Genomic DNA, 20,750 nt, shown 5'->3' on the forward strand with positions numbered 1-20,750 from the left:
GAACTCTAATAGATTAGTAAGACAGGATCTCTCTTTACAGAAACTATGTTGACTTTTGCATAACACTTTATGTTCAAGACACAACAGGGTCTGGGCACGGACCAAAGCCACCCGTAGGACACACCCGGAGGCAGAGCCTGGGCTGGCAGCACACCCCCTATTGGCCTTGACGGGGTTCGGGGCCTTGCTGCACCCAAGCCTTGCTTGCATGAACCCCACTTGCTACGCGGTGAGTGATCCCTACGGGCACTTGTAGGGAGGCGGGAACCGCCCCCGAGCTCAGGCCTCCGCTTCCCGCCCCGCCCCTGTTCGGGCTCGCGCGCGCGACAGGGGGAGGAAGGAAGGGGGAGACGAGCGCATCGATGATTGGGTGCGCGATATATCGATTGTGCGCGACATCGACTCTTCTGCCTGTTTACGTGAGGTCACGCGCCAGGGTGAGGTGTGCTGGGAACGGCGGGGCGGGGCCGGGCGGCGAGTGGAGCCGGGTGAGGGAAGGGTTTGTTCCCCGTTTGCTCCGCTACTGGGAGCTGCGGCGCGGGGCCCCCGGTGCCTGTGCCCGGGGAGGTATCCGGCACCGGAGCGCTGAGCCCGCCTGGGCGGGCGGGATCACCCAGCCCCGGTTGGGATTGGCGCGAAATGGCCACGAGCTCTGAATTCCCCCAGAACGGGCCGTGGGGCAGTTGGGGCGAAGGCGGCGGGGCGCGTGCGGGAGGGGAGAGGCTGGGGGATGGGGCGGGCAGGGCTGGACGTGTGGGCGGGCTGGGTGCGTGAAGGAGGCCGCGTTTGCGGGGCGGGGCTGGCTGCGTGGGGGGGGGCTGCGGTTGGAGGGGCTGGCTGTGTGGTGCAGTGGGGGGTGCGTGCGTGGTGTGGGGGGGCACCGGTGTGTATATAGGAAGGCGATAGGTATCCTATAAACACTTCAGCGGGTTATCGATGAAAAGGGCAGTGAAAGAGCTGTGTGGGGATGATCGTGGTATGACTCCTCCTCGCACGCCGCTTGGTGCTTTCTCAGTGACTTGGGCCCCTATAGTTGGCTGTATTTTTCCCTACCTTCAGAGGTGATGAATCTTTGTTAGAACGTCAAAAATATATAGTTTTATAACCTTTTCACTGTTGAGTGAGGCAGTTCTGATCCTGTTTTATATAGCCTGATGCTGGCAGCACCTGTTTGACCTAAACAAACAAAAACTCAATTATTATTATGAATTCATCTTCATAAATGTAAGTATTTTTAACACATTGTACTTGTTTTTCTTTTTCTAGGCTGTTGTATAAGCAAGTTAGAAGATGGATATCCGACCAAACCATACTATTTATATCAATAATATAAATGACAGCATTAAAAAAGATGGTATGAATAATTTAAAGTTAATTTTTTTCATCAGTGTGTTGGGAAAACTATCTCAGTAAAAATATGCTATTCTATTTTCTGGAAATATAATCTTGACATAAAATGTTACTAGCAGTCTTCTAATGTCAACACGTTTGTGCTATGCCTAGCCCAATGGAATCCCAATCTGTTTTGATCTCTAGGCACTACTGTAATACAAATAAATAATTACAATGAAAGCAGTCAGGAAATCTAAATTAAGATCTCTATGCTTAACTACTGCCAGTGGGGAAGGAGTTAAAATTGGTAACTTCATTCTGAAATTACCAAGTCTTAATGCACATTTGAGTGGTTTAGTTTGGTTTTTGAAACTTTCTGGCTTTCTTCTTTTTATCATCTTAGGGTCCAATTCTACAAACTCTTGTGAATGTGAGTAATTTAGTTGTGTGGGTAGTCCCACTGAATCTTACGTTTATCTTCAGATTGAGATTCAAGGCTCCAGTCTTGCAAACCCATATTCACATGAATAGTCCTTTATAATGCAAGTAATTTTACTGACTTTATTGATACTACTTGTTGTGAGTAGTGGGTTATCGGATCAGGCTCTAGTGGTGTTCTGGATGTGATTTTCCCAAAGTGGTGGTAATTTTTTCACATGGACACTGTCCCACATCCCAGCAGGGAATGTGGCATTATTGTGTAGCCAAACCTGGTGAAATAACAATGGTAATTGGATACTATCTGGGTTTCTATCTAATGGAACCTGGCAGCCAGGTGATGTGTTTTGGGATCCTCCATATGGAGATGTTTATTGGTATAAAAATGTAAATGAAACTAAAAGTATTTTAGAGTTGATAGCAACCATTGTAACTGGTTACCAGTATACATTCAAATTTAATACCGCTGTAAAGTGGTGCTGTAAATGTCTGTGAAAATTGAGTCCCAAAGGTTGCCCCATAGTAATGCAAGGATCAGAGAGTAAATTTAAAAAAAAGCGCTCAGAAACAAACATAGTCCACTAGGTAGTAAGGTACATTGGTTCCAAGTCTCCATGATTCTTAAATCTCCCAATGGGATGTTGCACATATTGATGTATGTCAGGAAAGCCAAGTGGGGAAAACTAGAGGAAACAGGACAATGGGGACACACAATGTGTTGCCAAAAGCCGTTAGAGAAATACCTTCCTTAATATCAAGTAAAGGGTAAAAGTGGTCTGGTCAAGAATGCAGGATCAGCAGAGATCTTAGAAATCTGCTTGCCATGGAAAACCACATAATTTGTGTTTTTTACAGAGAATTTTTACATTTTTACAAAAATAAACATATTCAGTGGAACTCTGATTATCCGATCTTGTCCCAGTACCAATTAGATCAGACAATAGGTAGGGCTCTGGCTATCAGCTTAAAAATTGCAAATATATCAATAACACATTGTGTTCAGCTGATCTCTCTATAGGTAATATATTATGGCTAGCAAAACTAAAGTCTAGTGTTTCATTTTAATTGTGGAAAAACAGATGATTATATATATTAAATCAGAGAATTGTTTTTATCACTGGAAAACCAGGATCCCTGATCATCAGTGTTTGAGAAGTAGTAATTAACCAATTAGAAAAGAGAAATGACAAGAAAGTAGCAAGGACAGCAGAAGTTATGCCAGTTTACACATGCATATTGTATGAGTTGCATAAGATATATGTGATAGTCATATAACACTTTGATGGTTGGAAGAGAACTAATTAACTAATTAACAAATCGGACATCAAGAACTGTAACATTCAAAAACCCGTAGGAGAGCACTTCAGGCTCCCTGGACACTCAATAACAGACTTAAAAGTGGCCATTCTTCAACCAAAAAAACCTTCAAAAACAGACTTCAATGAGAAACTGCAGAACTGGAATTAATTTGCAAACTTGACACCATCAAATTAGGCCTGAATAAAGACTGGGAGTGGCTGGGTCACTACAAAAGATAATTTTCCCTCTAATACTTGCACCTTCTTGTCAACTGCTGGGAATGGGTCACATCCACCCTAATTGAATTGGCCTCGTTGGCACTGACCCCCCACTTGGTAAGGCAACTCCTGTCTTTTCATGTGCTGTATATTTATTCCTGCTTACTGTATTTTCCACTCCATGCATCTGATGAAGTGGGTTACATCCCACGAAAGCTTATGCCCAAATAAACTTGTTAGTCTCTAAGGTGCCACAAGGACTCCTTGTTGTTTTTACTGATCCAGACTAACACGGCTACCGCTCTGAAACTTATAAAAGCACGCTGATGTTTCTAACCTATATGCGGTAATGGCTTTTCTATATTCTGAACAGAACTGAAGAGATCCTTGTATGCACTATTCTCACAGTTTGGTCATGTAGTAGATATTGTGGCTTTAAAGACAATGAAAATGAGAGGACAGGCCTTTGTCATATTTAAAGAACTTGGATCATCCACCAATGCTTTGAGACAGTTACAAGGTTTTCCATTTTACGGCAAACCAATGGTAAGTCTTTTATTTATTTACGTTCTTTTTAGTGGACTAGGACAGTACGCTATTTTGCAACTGGGAATCAGATTTTTGTTTTTCTATCTAGGGTGTGTCTGCTATTTATTTTTCATTGATGTCCTCTTTTTCTCCATGTGAACATATACCTGCATATTTGAGAGGCAGTGTGCTTAGCTTTCAGATAAAACTGCTTTACTCCAACATCATACTGCCTTACTTTTTTAAATTAGAAGTCTAAATTTTGTATGTCTTCTAAATGAAGGCTTTCAATCAACTTTTCTGTGGTGGAGTAAAATTGCATGCCTCCAGTTTGCTTTTTTTTTTTTTTTTGGTCTTGTATAAGTCCAAGTTTGTGTAGTGATGCCATAACTTTGCCTGCATTCACTTATGTTGAAGTTAAGCATTCTTAATTGTTCAGTGTTATGTCATATTTCTACTTTATAATAATTATTGCTGTTACTGAAAGTGTTGATTCAAAAACAAATCCTCCTCACTGAGTCATTTAACCGTCCTCCATCAACCTCTTCTATCTTTTTGCATGTTTTAAACAAAAGGCGCTTTTGTAGTAAGTGCTCAGAATTAATTGGTGAATTCAGCATATTCTGTGGGTAGTGTGTAATTAAAGTTTTTAATGTAAGAAATTCTTGTTGGAATTCCAGTGTTCTGCTAGATATTTGGGGCCTTAATGAGGCTAGTGCAAGCTGTTCAGCATAGTGAAGCATAAAATGTTCTGCTTTGTTGTTTAAACAGCGTATTCAGTATGCAAAAACAGATTCTGATATGATTTCCAAAATGCGCGGTACATTTGCTGATAAGGAAAAGAGGAAAGAAAAGAAAAAGGCTAAATCACTGGAGCAGTCAGCTAATGCAGCAAATAAAAAGCTTGGTCAGGTAAGTGGACTGTGTAAACCAAAACAAGATTCCAGACTTCTAGAACAAGTCTGAAGGGTTGTTTCTGCATGGAACAAATTCCTTTAATATAATATTTACCTATAATTTTAACAAGGAGGATTTGTATTTTGGAGGAATGTATGTAAGAGACTAATATGCTTCCTGTAAACTGTGCCAAACTTGTTTCAAGGTAAAAGTTTAATGGACTCATCTTTATCATTAGACAAAGTTGCATCTGAATTGCAAGGAATCTTGAGTGCAAAGGCCCCCAGATTGTCTGTCTGTTAAGAATCAGGTTCAGTTTAGTTACTAAAATGACAAACTTTTGAAGTCTGTTCATTCTGCCCATCCACATAGTGGATGAAGTCTCAATTATCATTGTCTGTCATTCTTTCTTCAGCAAAGAATATTAGCTGTTGTTGTGTGTTTTGTTCTTTCCATCCTAACAAAATGTTAAGGTATTCAAACTGAAAACTTTAATCAACTTCTATTTTTGGAAAATATCAACTCCCTCTGTTTTGGTGAATATCCATTGGTTATGCACTATAAACCCTGGAGAGAATCTTAAATTGCAAATATTTTTACAAAAATATTAAAACTAGAAAACTGATCAGTCTCACTTTTAAACAATTTAAGGGTAACCATTCATAATTTTCATGGTCTTGTTTTTGGTGAGCAGCCTAGACATTTTGTGCCAACGCAAATTCTAGAGAGTCCTCTCTAACACAGGGTTCTTCTTTGAGTGCTTGCTTATGTCCATTCCATGTTAGGTGTGCATCCAGTCACTACAGATTTTCCCCTCGATGGTATCCGTCAGGCCAGCTCTAGCACCCTCTGGGGCCGCACACTCATGTGTTGGTATAAGGGGCCTAGCCATCCCCACATCCTCTCAGTTCCTTTATACCACCCGTGACGGTTGCTTGAACATCTCCTCTTGCCTCGGCAAAGCGTTCGTCTAGTGGTGCTGTTATACCCTCCTTTCTTCGCAAGTTTAGTTACCTTCAGTTTATTTCTTTTAGTAGTGGTATATAAAGTTAGGCCCCACAGCTGTTTACAGGGGCATCTTCTTTCCCCTGGGACTGGGCATGCCCATCTCTCTGGGCTTTAAACCCTGTGCCTCCTGTGGCAAGCACATGCCGGTGACTGACCTGCACTTCAGATGTCTGAAGTGTCTGTGGGAGGCTCATGTGCGAGAGCATTGCCATGTCTGCTGCCAGGTCAAGTCTCATACAAAAAGGGACAGGGAGGCCAGGCTAAGGTCTGTCCTGATGGAAGTCACACTTAGACCAGGGTAGGAGTGGAGCCAGTTGGACTGGGCACCGAGTACCTCTGCATCGGTGTGGAATGCTCTTCTGACAGCCTGTTTCTCAGCACCATTCCCCTTCACTGGTGTTGAGGAAGCACAAGAAACAGCAGTCCATGAGGGGATGCTCCTTGGAGCTGAGGAAGCACAAAGGTGGAGTGTGACCTACATTGGACCACTCTTCTGTCCCTGCTGTGCAAGTGGCACCATCGACTCCACCCTACTAGCAGGTTCTGTTGAGTCCAATGCAGTGCAATCCACCAACACCCGGGAAGTGGGGGGGAACGTCGTGGCACCAGCATGATTGTGGTGGTGTCCAACCTGAAGGTCTTTCCAGCGGCTAGGGACCCGATGACTCCCATGGCACCGCCAACCCCAGCGGGGCAAGTTCCGACACTGGCAAGATCATCTTGCAGAAAGGAGCATGTTGCCCTAAGCTCTTACCTGGCAGCTGGTCCTCCGGCACTGACTAGAGGGAAACCATCCCCTCTCTGGCACTGATTCCCCCGGACCTTTGGCCCTGGCTGGTGGAAGCAAGGGGTACCACCCCCATATGGTCTCCCTAAGCTGACTCGTAGTCATGCACCCAACCAAGGAACCATTACTAGTATTTGACCTACATCCTGTTGGATCTCAGTGTGCGTGCCCCCTGTAGCCACCTGGCTCAGAAGTCAGTGGTGTATGTGGGTCCAATAGAATCCATGGGTTTCCCCCAGGTACTGGGATTGCCTTTCAGCTGTTTGTACTCGGTGGTGTCTGAGAGAAGGGTCCCTTTGCTGCACACTCTGGTGCTTAGCCTAATACCAATGCTCGGGACTTAAGCCTGCATAGGCGGTGCAGAAGAAGAGGAAGGCCAAGGGACTCAAAGAAGCTGGACCCACTTGGTAGAAAGATGTATTCTAGTGGTGGGTTACAGCTCCACATCTCCAACCAGCAGGCCTTGCTTGGCAGGTATAACTAGAACATCTAGGATTGTAAGTCAGAATTCAAGGAAGGCACGAGTTCCCCACTCTGGTGGAGGAAGGGAAGACTAAAGCCAGGGCCTCCCTCCAGGCTGCCCTAGATGCAGCTGACATGGCAGCCAAAACAATGGCATCAGTGGTGGTCATGAGAAGATGCTCTTGGCTCCAATCTTTGGGAGCTACCACCGGAGGTTCAGCGTTCCATTCAGGACCTTCTATTTGAGGGAACTTCCCTCTTCTCCAAAGAGATGCAAAATTCCATGGCCTAAAAGATTCCAGGGCTACCCTCAGATTCCTGGGCCTCTACTCACCACACCTTCAGTGACACATTTCAGACCTCAGCAACTGGTCTGCTTCTTGGCTCTGCTGCCTCACCAAGACCCATTTAAGAAACAGAAGGGGTTATAAGCGTAGGCAAGTGCTCCCTTTCACCTCTGCTTCATTGCACAGATATCTGAGGCCCCAAGCAGAACTTTTGAAGGGGTTCCCAAGTGCATTATAGCTGTTTCCATAGTGGATCCTGTTCCCCTCTCCCCCCCCCACCTTTGTTTTCAGACAGACTCTCCTATTTCAGTCCAGCCTGGTCCCTCATCTTGGACTGTTTGGTGCCGAGTAGAATGGAGGAAGTTTTCTTCCACCGTACTCATCTCTCTTCAGGGACATTTCTCACAAGCAACTTCTAGTCCAGGAGGTGCAAGCCCTCCTGTGGGTAGGGGCTGTAGAGGAGTGCCTCAGAATTTGAGAGGGAAAGGGTTTTACTCCTGCTATTTCCTAATTCCTTCACCTCAACAGTTATCGCAAGAAGCTGAGGTTCCGCATGGTTTCCCTGGCCTCTGTTATTCCCTCTCTGGATCCAGGGCACTGGTATGTTGCCCTCGATTTGAAAAACACTTATTTCCACATGTTCATTTTCCAGGGCCACAGAAGGTTCCTCAGATTCATTGTAAACCAGACCCACTACCAATTCACTGTCCTTCCCTTTGGCCTGTTGGCAGCCCCTTGGGCTTTTAGAAAATGCATGGTGGTGATGGCAGCCTTCCTCAGAAGTCAAGGTGTTCAAGTCTACCCTTACCTCGACGACTGGCTGATCAAAGGCTGGTCTGAAACCCAGATCAAAGCCAGCATCAATTTGGTTCAACCAACTTTCCAAGCTCTGGGCCTTTTGATAAATAAGCAAAAGTCAACTCCTCATCCCTGTCCAGAGGATAGAGTTTTTTGGTGCAGTGCTCGATTCTACCTGGGCCAGAGGCTAGCTTCCGGACAATGTTGGCTCTGATATGGAAGGTCAAGGCCAACCCTGTCATGACAGCCCGTTTTTGCCTCAAACTTTTAGGTCACATGCCATGTTCATTTACGTGGTACAGCACACAAGACTTCATGTCAGACCTCTCCAAGTTTGGTTGACCTCAGTGTACTTGGCTGGACTCTGTGCTTACAGTTCCTGCCCCAGTCCTTGCCTCCTTCGACTGGTGGAGGGATCCCTGATCAGGCGGTGTGGGCATTCCCTTTGTCACTCTCCAATCAGCAGTATCCCTAATCTTGGACATGTCCAATCTAGGTTAGGGGGCTTATTCAAGCACCTCAGGACTTAGGGCCTGTGATCCCAGGAGGAGCTCTCCTTGCATATAAATGTCAGAGTGGCTCGCCTAGCATGCCTGGTGGTTTTTTTACCCTAGATCACAGGCAGAGTTATGAGTGCTCATAGACAACATGGCAACCACGTTTTACATCAGCAGAGAGGAGTGCATTGGGCCACCCTGTGTCAAGAGGCCATTTGTCTATGGGACTTCTGCATGAAACACTCCTACCACCTTGAAGCTTCCTACCTTCCAGGAGCCTGGAACACTCTGGGAGATCATCGCAGCAGCTCTTTCTCTTCTTACCATGAGTGGTCTCTTACCCTGACGTAACCAGATCCATCTTCCAGCTGGGGGGGTTTCCCCAGGTAGACCTGTTTGCAACCAAGCAAAACAGGAAATGTCAGCAGTTTTGCTCTCTGCATGGTCACAGCTCAGATGCCTTCCTACTCCTGTGGACAAAGCTTCTGTTCTATGCATTTTCTCCCCCCCCCCCCCCCAAATTCCTCTGGTACACAAGGTCCTTCTAAAAGTCAAGCAAGATAAAGCAAGGGTTATTGTTATTAGGCTCTGCATGGCCACACCAACACTGGTTTGGCACACGACTGGATCTGTCAGTAGCAACCATATTGCTGCTCCTGCCCCTCCCAGACCTGATCTTGCAAGATTTCAGCTGTTGGCTCCACTTGAACCTCAAGGCCTTCCACCTGACTGCATAGATGATCAATGGTTGAATCCGACAGCGTTGGCCTGTTCAGAACAAGTCCGCCAAGTCTTGCTAGGTAGTTGAAAACAGTATACTACAGTGACTTATCTAGCCAAGTGGAATCGTTTCTCGTTGTTGGCTTCCCAATGAGGCTTCTCACTAACTTGGTCACTCCTCCCAGTCAGTGCTAGAATACCTGCTTCATCTGAAACAGACCTAGCTATTTCATCGGTCAAGGTGCATCTAGTAGCAATCTCAGCCTTCCGTCCTCTTGTGGACGGTAGTTTGGTCTTCTCACAGGAGATGCCCATTCACTTCTTCCAGGGATTAGGGAGACTTTACCCTCAAATTCACGAATGTATCCCACCCTAAACCTGGTCCTGTCAAGACTCCTGGGCCCTCCCTTTGAGCAGCTGGCATCATGCCCTCTGTCATATTTTTCCTGGAAGGTCACCTTCCTGGCAGCAGTTACTTCAGCCAGGAGGATCTCCGAAATCAGGACCCTTATGTCAGAACCCCTGTATACAGTGTTCTTTAAAGACAAGGTTCAACTGTGCCCCCACCCAGCGTTCCTCCCAAAGGTGGTCTTGCAGTTTCATCGTAAGCAGGCTATTTTCCTGGCTGTTTTCATCCAAAAGCTGCACAAGAATATGGAGGAACAGCCTTCTACATTGAGAGAACCAAACTGTTCCATAAATCTACATTGGCTAAACAACAACTTTTGTTGGCAGTAGCAGATAGGATGAAAGGCCTAATGGTTTCAGTCCAGACAGTTTCATCCTGCAACACTTCTGCATTCATATGTGCTATGAGCAGGCAGGTGTCCTACCTCCTGCCATCTTGACAGCCCATTCACGAGAACTCGGGCTTCGTGAGTGGTGTTTTTGGCTCAGGTCCCAATCCCAGACTTCTGCACAACAATGACCTGGTCGTCGGTACATACTTTCTCCTCCCACTATACCATCCCCGAGCAGGCTAGGGATGACGCCAAGTTTAGTAGAGCAATGTTGCAATCCACATGTCCATGAATGCTGAGCCCACCTCTGTAGGTAACGCTTGGGAGTCACCTAATGTGGAATGGAAATGAGCAAACACTTGAGAGGAGGAAAAAAAAGTTACTAACCTTTCTGTAACTTTTTTTCTTTAAGATGTGTTGCTCAGTCCATTCCATGACCCACCCTTTTGCCTCTCTGTTGGAGTTAGCCGGCAAGAAGGAACTGAGAAGGTGCAGGGCAAGCCGGACCCCTCATACGAGTGCATAGTCAGATCAACTATTCAGCAATCAAAATTCTTTTCTCAGTCTGATACAGAAAGCAAATAACAAGTAATTTCTCCCCAACTATTCCAAAATTGGATCCAACTCAGATTACATGAACATGTCTAGATGATCATGATGGTCCCTTCTGGTCGTAGAGTCTGAGTTTATAAGGAGCAGTAGTAGCTAGGTAGCTAGTACTAGCAGTACTCAAAACATAGTCTGTGGACTGCTAGTGATCCCTAGACCACTTCCTAGTGGTCTGTGGAGAAGTGGCTGGTCACATGGTGGTGTCTTACTTTCTAGCTGAGAGAAACAGAAGATGTGTGAGAGAAGACAAAATTGAAAAAAAAGTAGAAAGTGTGATTAACTTTTTTCAGAGATTACTTGTTGATCTTTAATGTTGGGTAAAAATACACAAATACTTTCACAATATTACTGTGCATTGTGTAATTGCTGTAGTTACACCTAAGCATTATGCAATAGCAAATGAGAGGGGAACTGGTCCATGCAATCGCAAATGGGAATGGAGTTGGCCCATAAGACAGTATCTCCATTAAGAGATGGTCTGCACTGGAGAAGTTTACTAATGCCTGTATAATAGAAAACACCAAAATTAAGAATAAACGTTAAATCCTGTATATAGGAGTTTTGGTAGGTTTTGTAGAGCTGTTGTTGCATTAACTTCGCCACCATTTTGAAATCCATTTAAAGAACTCAAATATTGATTTTGAATTTGTGCAGGAGGAGTCTGTGGATTTATCTGTACCTCAGTCAGAAAGCATGCAGTGCTGCCTTCAACAGAGAGAGCCATGTTTAGAAACACCTCTAAAAATGCCTTTCCCTGTCTGTGGAATCCACCTTTTCAAGAGGCAGATGGAATACAATAATTGGCCATATCTACTGATTCACCTTTAGAATTCATTCCGACCTAATGGCTATGTCTTCTCCAGCAGTCTGGTGTTGGGGGTTTAAAACCCAATGGCTTCATGTTTCCCACCAGCAACTGTTTTGCAAACCATGAACGGTCCATGGACCACAGTTTAGGAAACAGTGCCTTAAGATTGAAGGGTTGGTTAGGATTAAGATGCTCTCTGAGGTTCCTTGAAAACCAAACTGGTGTGAATATATGCTTTCAAATTGAAAATTATACAAAACTTTTCATTGCTGATTTTTGGTAAAATCATGTTTTTTCTATGTTGAACCTCACAGGGAACAACACAGAATTCTTTGAATGTCCAAGGGACTTCATCACAGAATCAACAGGTAATTCTTATTAGTTTATTTATTCCTGCCATTACTTTCTCTGTTTGAGAATTAGCAGGGAGAGAAAGTACTAAACAAACACCATTTAATATTTGTGTTATACAATACAACTCCAGTATTTAAAAAAGCACATTTGACTAGTTTCAAGTTGTTTTAAATTTGACTTTGGGGATTTTCTGTAGTACATAGAATGAGATTTTTGTACATGCTCTGAATTTTTTGTTATATCAGTTTCCTCCAGCAACTTACAGGACCCCCCCGAACTGGCATATATGGAGAGACAGCTGCTACTACAAACTTCGGGCCTGATTTTTTTTTTTTTTTTTTTCCTCCAGCTCCTTTATTTCACAATTCCAGTGGCATAAAGGGGGCAGAAACAGCCTTTGGAGAATACCCCCATTATATGGGGTTTTATTGGACGCCATAGAACTGGCAAACACCTATGTGTTGCCCTCTGAATAGTCCCCTAACATAGAGGGTCTATTAGAGAATAGAGGAGGTGTGGCCAGAGCACTCCTAGATGAGAGCAGCCTTGAGACAGCTCAAACACATACAGCTGCCTGAGGTCATTTAGATTGGGAGTTGAGTAGGCCCTTTAACATGGCCAAAAATTCAAAGAGGCCAAAAAATTGTGGAAAGCTATTTTTGTACTCTCGTGCCAGTTGCAAGGATTGAGAATTGGACCCAGTGTCTTTGTGGGAACAAACACAGACTGAGTTCATCTAAGGGTGATCTGACAGCTGAGAATAGTGGGAGCACAGCATGCTCTGGATCCAGTGTCTTTGTTGTCACCTCTCTGGTATTGAGGAATTTAATGTCACTTTTCTGGCCATGCTTCTTATGAAGATACAATGCTGAATGTCTAGGTCTCTGTACAGCCTTCTCCCTTCAAAGTTGATGACTTTGTAACTAGTTACTAGTTGTAACACCTGGCTTATTCTTCTCAACTGAAGAGAATTACCTAATAATACTAAAGCCAAATAAAGTAGAGAATAACTATGCTGATCCCTGCCATTGAGACATCTCCCTGTTCGCTTGAGAAGGTACTGAACTGCTATATGCAAAGTGTCAGCAAATCTGTCTGTAGCACTGTATATTCAGTGGGCCACTGTGAAGCAACATTAGCAAGTGTACATATCTGTTACAGATCTTCAAATAGAATGGTTACTCCCTCAACTTTACTACAGCACGCCGTTCAAAGCTGGTAATTCTATGGACATGACAACTGACATGGTCAATTATCTTTTTAGATATTTGTGCCTTTTTAAAATTAGCAGTTCTACATGCTTACAGTGAATGACTTTGAAATACCTAAGTCCCCCAACTTACCATCTCTCGATATTATACTAATAACATACAAACACTGATAGCAGAAAAAATGGATCAATTGGAAAAATACAGTTTAGTCAATAAGTGGCTGAAGTCTAAACCAGTCTTACGAAGAACATTAACAGTATGTTAACTTAGTTTTAGTAGTTTCAGTGGAAGTATAAAGAAAGTAGATGAGCACTACTTATATTTTGCATGACTTACTGAATTATGTTCTTCTGTTATTGTAGGTGCCTGATAATCCACCAAACTATATACTCTTCCTTAATAACTTGCCAGAAGAGACAAATGAGATGATGCTGTCTATGCTATTTAATCAGTAAGTCGGATGTTTATAACAACATTTTTCTCCTTTCACTCCCCATTATATGCACGTGCACACAAATTTTCTTCAGCCCTGACCTTTAAGGGATACTTAAAAGTATCCGTTCAGTCTCAGGCCCATTTAATCCTTGGCCTTACTGCTGAAAATACAGCCATGTAAATTGTGGTGGCTCTTCAATATGGACACCTGCCCATTAGGAACTAGAGACACAAGGTGGGTGAGGTAATATCTTTTATTGGACCAGCTTCTATTGGTGAGAGAGACAAGTTTCAGGTCAGACCTGAAGAGCTCTGTGTAAACTCGAAAGCTTGTCTCTCACCAGTATTATTGGTCCAATAATAGATATTACCTCACCTACCTTGTCTCTCTCATATCCTGGGACCCCCACAGCTACAACAACACTGCATACAACATTTGGAATTAGCTCAATTCATATAGACCTTTGAATTTCAGTGGAGCCATTCTTGGTCTCATCCAATGCAGCATAGGGATTGAAGAGAATGGAAGTACCACCTTCCCTCAGGTGAAGCAGGAAAGGGTGGAGAGTGGGAAGGAGATGGAAAACATCCCTCCTAGGATCCCTGTGTCCTGGGGAGAAGGACATCAAATGGCGCTATCAAATAGCGTGACATCCTGACTTTGCTTGCTTGATGTTTTTGCCCTAATGCCCCACATGTAATGGAGCAATGACCATGTAACCTCATGCTGCTGCAGATATGACAACTGCAGTGTGGAGAATGCCTTGCTGTGTTTGAGGCTCTCTGCAACTTCATTCACTAGTCAAGTAGCTTCTCATTTCCTTATAGATGAGAACTACTGCACTACTTTTAAATGTGTTGTTAGTAGTGACTGAATGTTATAGTACTGGGTGCTTATGATAAGGCTTAACGGTTGCTTGAGAGATTTACCATCAGATATAATCCATGTAATCTTATCTGACTTCTTTGTTTTAAAGGTTCCCTGGCTTCAAAGAAGTACGTTTAGTGCCTGGGAGACATGACATTGCTTTTGTGGAGTTTGAAAATGAGGGACAGGCAGGAGCTGCTCGTGATGCTCTCCAAGGGTTCAAGATTACTCCGTCCCATGCAATGAAAATCACTTATGCTAAGAAATAACCATGGATATGATCTTAAAAGGACTGTTTTTTGTATAACATGATACCACCTTTCTGGCCAACTAAAATTGTTTTTATTCTTTTGAAGAAGAGTAAGGAGACATTTGTGTAAAACTGTAAGGGTTACTCAAGTAGGACAGCTGTAGGATTTCCACATCTGGCAGATAGTAACTTGCTGTGCTGAAATCCTAACATTGTAAAAATAAATGCTATTTTTATTTTGTTCAAGCTATGATTTTGCATCATCTGTTTTACTGGGCTAACTACTTTCTACTGATGTTTTACTGTCTCAGAAGAGACTTTTTTTTAAAACAATAGCATAACTTTGGAACAAGAATGATGGAGACACTAGACCTGCTGAATCGATCACAGTAGCGTTGATCTCCCTGATAGTGAAGACAAAGCCCCTATACAGCATCACAGTAAGGTCCTAAATGAATTGCATGTTAAAGTGCCAGTCTGGGACTTGGGAGACCCAGGTTCATTAAGTTGATTTGTCACGGACGTTGAGACCCTGGGGCAAGTCACTTAGCCTCTTTATGCCTCAGTTCCGCATCTGTAAATTGGGGATAATAGCACTTCTGTACCTCACTGGAATGTTGTGAGGGTAAATACATGAGACTGTGAGGTGTTTAGATAGTATAATTGGGAATCATACAGGGGTAAAGCATTCATTTTGTACAAGAAAAGCTAAAGCATTTTTCTAGATCAAGTGAATAAAGAAATACAATTAAAATACACATTTTTATATTCTTGATGAAACCTGCACTGGAACTGTTGGGAATTTGTACTGCAGACTTTCCTGGACATTCAGACCCTAGTCAATGTAGATCTGGACAAACAGGTGTCAGATTTGCCTTCAGCTCTCCCCAGACCTTTAAGTTCTGAACTTGTTAGGCCACTAAAACCCTTTGGATAAGGGTGAGGTGTGGTTGAGTGAGTCTGGTGTGGATTTTTTTGGGGGGATAGGGTGAAGAGGAAGGGGCAGCCCAGGTCTGTGCTATTGTTTCTGATCCAGGCACGAGCTACTCTGAGGACTACGCTCGTAACAACCAAAATTAACATGGTACCTTTAGTGAATAGACTGAACCTATCTACTCTCAAAGCAAATCTGCACCATAATTCCCCCCCCGGAATTGATTCGGTACTGACTCTCACAAGAGTGCCACATAATCACTTGCCAAACTGCCATCAGGTGTACCTTGGTCAGTGATCTCCCCTGCAAGTCCTGAGCTGGCCTAGCCTTCCATTACTTGTGAGAACGGCAGGGATCATAAAAGTAGACTGAAGGCCACTGTTCTCTTTATTATCACCTTTTTCTTGCGTTGTAACATATGCTGACCTTTAAAATGCTGTCTTGAAGGAGTAGAGATGGGTACAAATCCGCCTGTTACAGCATACGCAGTTTAGTGCTTTGCATGCACAACTTCTCCAGTGAGAATCCAGGTACGCAACAGTGGCTGTGAGACTTTCAGAAAGGAATGTGATTCTACACTCCCATGCAAGACGTGACTTCACACATACGGTGGGTGCAAGGCCATGCTGTGGTGAGGATACTGCAGTTATGTAAACTATGATGGAATGGAGGGTGGTTCTGGCATAAGCTGTTAAATGTTTGCTTTTTAACTGGAGCACTCAATGAAGTTAAAGCTTTGTCCACACTACGAATGTGCAGTGCCTAAATTTCAAGTGTAATTTGCTGATGCACAGAGCCTTTCACTGAGATTCAACTACCTGTGCCACCGACTAGGTTTATTTATATTTGCAGTAGTGCCTAAGGGCCCTATAGAAACATGTCACAGAGACAGTCTGCTCCAGAAAGCTCTGACTTTATTGTCTTCGTACATTTCATGAGAATCAAGGATTTATGGACTTTAAGGGATGTTATTTCATTTGCTGCTTAACCGGGACTGATTTATTTTTTTCATCTTCAGACAAATTTTGCCTGAGGTGATAAGAACATTATACTTAATGAAAGCTGACAGGAAAATACAGAATGTCTCTGTAATACAGCAGTTTATTGAAGCAGTGGTACAAAAAGGCTTTGGAAAGGGATTTTATTTGGTAAATAAAACCTGAGGGTCCCCTGGGGCCCTGTGGTTCCTCTTAAAGTAGTGGAATGTTAACTTAATCTCTTCCCATTGGTCAGGGATGTTTGTCCAGATGTCTAGCTTTTCTATAAAAGATAAGTATTACCAGACTTGGCATGCATTTGAGAGCGAAGTTCTAGCAAAGAACACCACCGATCAAAAAATGACACTATCTATCGATTTGGTTATATTATTTTTATGCATTGGAGTTACATACCCTGGCGTGACTGGAATTTTTATGGACAAACTTGCCAGCAAAAAGCTCTGTGCTGATGAGGAGTGTGTTTGTAAGTATTTTTTGTTTAAACTTAAGTGGAGCATATGATCAAAACTAAATGTGTGTGTTTGTACAAAGCAGTGTCTGGTTTTGAAATGTAAGAACGAGCTGCTTGTTAGCCTTGCTGTATTAAATCGGTCTGTTTGTACATTTAAAAATACTTTTAATGTGGCAAAACCACATGTGAAATTAATTTATATTCCACAGGCTGCTTTTTAAAGGATTTTGTTTCAAAATCCGTTATCAAAGGTAGGTGTAGTTAAAAACATTTTTTCTGAGAACACTATTGCAGCTAATGTTTTGATAAAGTGACAGTCTCTGGTTTTATTTTACTTTGCTTAGTACAGACTGAAAATTGTGTAAGATGAAATCTGGCAGGCTCTTCTCTGATTACTTTCTTCATTGCCTGATTGCATCTGCAGAGAGAGTCTAACATATACTCTTTATCCACCTCCTTTTTTTTCTTTGCAGACACCATTTCCCTTGCCAGAGCAGAAGATGATTACAATGCACCAGACTGCAGGTTCATTAATATTAAAAAAGGGCAATTGATTTATGTTTATTCAAAACTAGTGAAAGAGAGAGAAGCTGGAGAGTTCTGGGCTGGAAGTGTAAGATGACATTCTTCTTTATAGAAGCATTAATCTATCTCTAGTTGGCTAGTAGTGTTTCTTTGTCAACATCCACTTTTTAAAACAGATTTTAGCAGCGAAAATATATCCTGTGGCTTTTTTAAAGATTACATCTGAGATTTTTAAAAAGTGAAAACATACAAAACTCTCAAATCCAAACTTCACAAGCATTGATAAGAATCTCTCTCATATTGAGAGAGTACATAACCTATTAAAATATAAATAATATAATGGAACTAAATGCACTGAAGCAATCATAATAAAATCCAATGCTTTTCTTTTGCTGCCATTTATTCAAAGAATCGGGTGCAAACATTTTACAGCAACCTAAATCTGAGAAGAGACACTTTGGTGACAATGGATCATGAAATCTTAACTCCAACCTTTCATTTAAAGGAAAATAAAACTGCCACTCCACTTTTATCTGGATCTTATAAATAATGTATCCTAAATATAACTTATTGGAGTCATATGGATCTGTGTTCTGGCTTATATTCATGCCTCCTTTTGAAAAAAATCTTGTTCTAGTTAAGTAGTATGAAAACCAAAAGTCCACAAGACCAGTGAGCGAGTATGATTGCTGCTTTTGACAGAAACTTGAACTAGTTTAAACTGGATGTGGGCTGCTTTATTGCATCTAATTATAGCTTTTCTTGCTTTAAGGTGTATGGTGAGGAGTATGAAGACCAGATGGGAACTGTTGGCTACTTCCCCAGCAGTTTAGTCTCAGAGCAGCATGTTTATCAAGAAGCTAATAAGACAATCCCTACAACGGTAAGGAATCTGCAAAAGGCCAGGGGGTTACATTAATATACTCAACTGTGTAATGCTAATTTGCTATAAAAACAAATCATCGCTATGCACTACACCATCCCACTGTTGACTGTAATAGTGCTGAGCCCCACACAATGCCTGGGGCCCGATCCTGTCTTCCCATACTTTGTCGAGGAACCACACTGAACTCATAATTTAGGCTCTGTTCTTGCTACCATTTAAGCACTGTTGAGAGCTTCATGTAAGGTTTGATCCTGCTCCCATTTGAGTGCATTGAAAATCTCCTATTGACTTGAATGGTGTAGATTTAAGCCCATCATGCACTGCACTCAAGATTCCATCTGCAGTGTACAGTAAGTTTTATGGGTCCTACAGAGCCGAAGAATCATGCTGCATATTCGTGAGCACCCTATACTGTCACAGTCTCCGTTAATTATTTACACAAATAGAGATGTCTCTTTTATAGAGAATTCGTATAATGAGCACATGCTTCACTTTCCTTATGTGACAGGAGCCTGAGTTCTGCTGTCTGCTCCAGTGGGACCAGGAAGAGGCTACAACTACATGTGAAAATTCACTCATTCACAATTCAGTTCAATATGAGACAAAGCATTCCAGGCTATTTTTAAACATCAAAAGGTCTTTTTTTCTAAAACCACCCAGTATTTTTTTGTTTTAAAATATAAGTGCTCCTCAATTTACTAAAAACTAGACCAAAGCAACGAAAAGGAAAGTTTTAGCAAATTTTAAAGGCACTTCGTATAATCCATGTGCCTCCACCCTGTGTGTGTGAAAAGCTTGCTTACGCATCTAAGCAGAAAGCGTTAATACACTAAATTAAAGTGATTAGAAACATATTCAAATGTTTATTTTGAAACAACCAGGCTGCTTTATTTCTGTTGCACTGTATCAGACTACTGTAGTTTCTCAAGCTTTCCACTGCCCCATGGAATTCTTAACTTTACTGAAGACTTGTAATACATTCAATTTAAAAAAACCCCTCAGTTACACTGTGAAGCAGATGTTTGGTTTCTCAGAAGCTAGTGTGTTGGCACAGAGACTCAGATTGCTTGGTAGCTTGTCTCTTTAAAACCACTTTCATGAAAACCTTAAAACATCTTTCATTGAACAAGTTTCCGGTAATTACCTTCATTAATATTGAATATTAAGCTATGTTCTGTTCAAATGTATAACTCCATTCAAATAGGAAAGCATTTGAAAAATCCTCTTCAAGCTATATATGTGTTTCATCATTGTTTTTATGTTCAGAAGTATTTTCTTACCAGGTGTGGTTCAGGGGAAATTCACAGAACATATTTCTATGGATAAATTCATTGAACAGTTACTTGGTAGGACTTGTACTTTATCAAGCAAGTTTTATTTACAGGAATTTAAAGGACCAGATTTAGTTCTACTATGAAGTGGCCACATCTCCACTGAAGTCCATGGCAGACCACAATGTGACACCAGGACTGCATGTGGCTCAGTGTGTAGCAATCATTGATTAGCCATAATAAATGAAAGAACAAAAGAGAAACAAAACTAGAAAGGCTTAGTATAAAGCATTAACTAGTCAATATGGAACTCTTCTCTAGTATTCTGAGACGAGTTCCATGATTTATGAAGTAGAATTTTAAAGTGGTAATTTATTTAACATTTGCTTCTCCTTGCTTACCTTTTCAAAATGGATTTTGCACCTTGATTCAATTTGTACCCAGTTCTTATTTGGTATAACAATGCCTAAGAGCCTCTGCTCATTTTTCTAATGACTGTCTTTCAGGCCATTGACTTCTTCTGTGAATAGTACTGGTATATGGCTGGGTCATCACCAGGTGGATACCAGGAGAATCTGATGGATATAAACCTGAACATCCATGGCTGACTACTCTGAATTCTTCCTTTATTTCTTGTTTGTAAAATAATACGTTTATTTCTAAATAAGAATTTGTTGAAAGGGAGTGATTGCTGGGGAAAAAAGTTGAAAACCTTAGATATAAACCACATGGCATATGCTTTGAAAGTCTTTCTACCTGAAATCACTTTGTTATAATCATTGGTAAGTTAGCACCTTTTAAACTACTGCATTGTCGTATTCAAAATTATCTAATATTTGAAGTAAGACTTCCAATGTCTTGTGTTGCATTTATTTTCTCACTATACAAGCATGTTTTATGCTATTAAATAAAATTACATTAAAAGTGCACAAGGCTGTGTTTGAGACCCAAAAGCAAGGAAATTTATGGTGTATGGGGAAACCATGTGTACGCCAGTACTAAGTGTTAAAGAGCATCACCTTAACTGCTTGCTGAGGGCTGCTAGTATGTCTAGCTTTACACAGGGGGTAAAGAGATGGGTACATAGACCCTTACACACACTTCTGCACAAGGGCTCCCTGAATTTCTGTGCTTGTGCT

At 42.1% G+C, this 20,750-nt stretch overlaps 2 protein-coding genes across 7 annotated transcripts; both read left to right on the top strand.

Annotated features, from left to right (window-relative positions):
• The first annotated feature begins 340 nt into the window (after positions 1–340).
• SNRPB2 (small nuclear ribonucleoprotein polypeptide B2) lies at positions 341–14,792 on the top strand. 5 transcript variants are annotated; one of them, XM_073339420.1, is made up of 7 exons: positions 341–437; positions 1,267–1,354; positions 3,661–3,833; positions 4,587–4,727; positions 11,743–11,796; positions 13,356–13,444; positions 14,406–14,792. In XM_073339420.1, the coding sequence occupies exons 2-7, from the start codon at positions 1,291–1,293 to the stop codon at positions 14,563–14,565; spliced, it is 681 nt and encodes a 226-aa protein (XP_073195521.1). In that variant the 5' UTR covers positions 341–437; positions 1,267–1,290; the 3' UTR covers positions 14,566–14,792. The 5 variants fall into 5 exon arrangements, with proteins under 5 accessions (XP_073195521.1, XP_073195520.1, XP_073195519.1 ...); XM_073339419.1 differs by having other exon boundaries at positions 436–488; XM_073339418.1 differs by lacking the exon at positions 341–437 and adding an exon at positions 495–622.
• Positions 14,793–14,885: 93 nt separating this feature from the next.
• OTOR (otoraplin) lies at positions 14,886–20,537 on the top strand. Of its 2 annotated transcripts, XM_073339424.1 has the most exons (4): positions 14,886–16,941; positions 17,403–17,542; positions 18,227–18,337; positions 20,118–20,537. In XM_073339424.1, the coding sequence occupies exons 1-4, from the start codon at positions 16,716–16,718 to the stop codon at positions 20,139–20,141; spliced, it is 501 nt and encodes a 166-aa protein (XP_073195525.1). In that variant the 5' UTR covers positions 14,886–16,715; the 3' UTR covers positions 20,142–20,537. The 2 variants fall into 2 exon arrangements, with proteins under 2 accessions (XP_073195525.1, XP_073195524.1); XM_073339423.1 differs by lacking the exon at positions 20,118–20,537 and having other exon boundaries at positions 18,227–20,111.
• The last annotated feature ends 213 nt before the right edge of the window (positions 20,538–20,750 follow it).

Source organism: Lepidochelys kempii, chromosome 3 (assembly GCF_965140265.1).
Source record: "Lepidochelys kempii isolate rLepKem1 chromosome 3, rLepKem1.hap2, whole genome shotgun sequence".
Classification (NCBI taxonomy): domain Eukaryota; kingdom Metazoa; phylum Chordata; order Testudines; family Cheloniidae; genus Lepidochelys; species Lepidochelys kempii.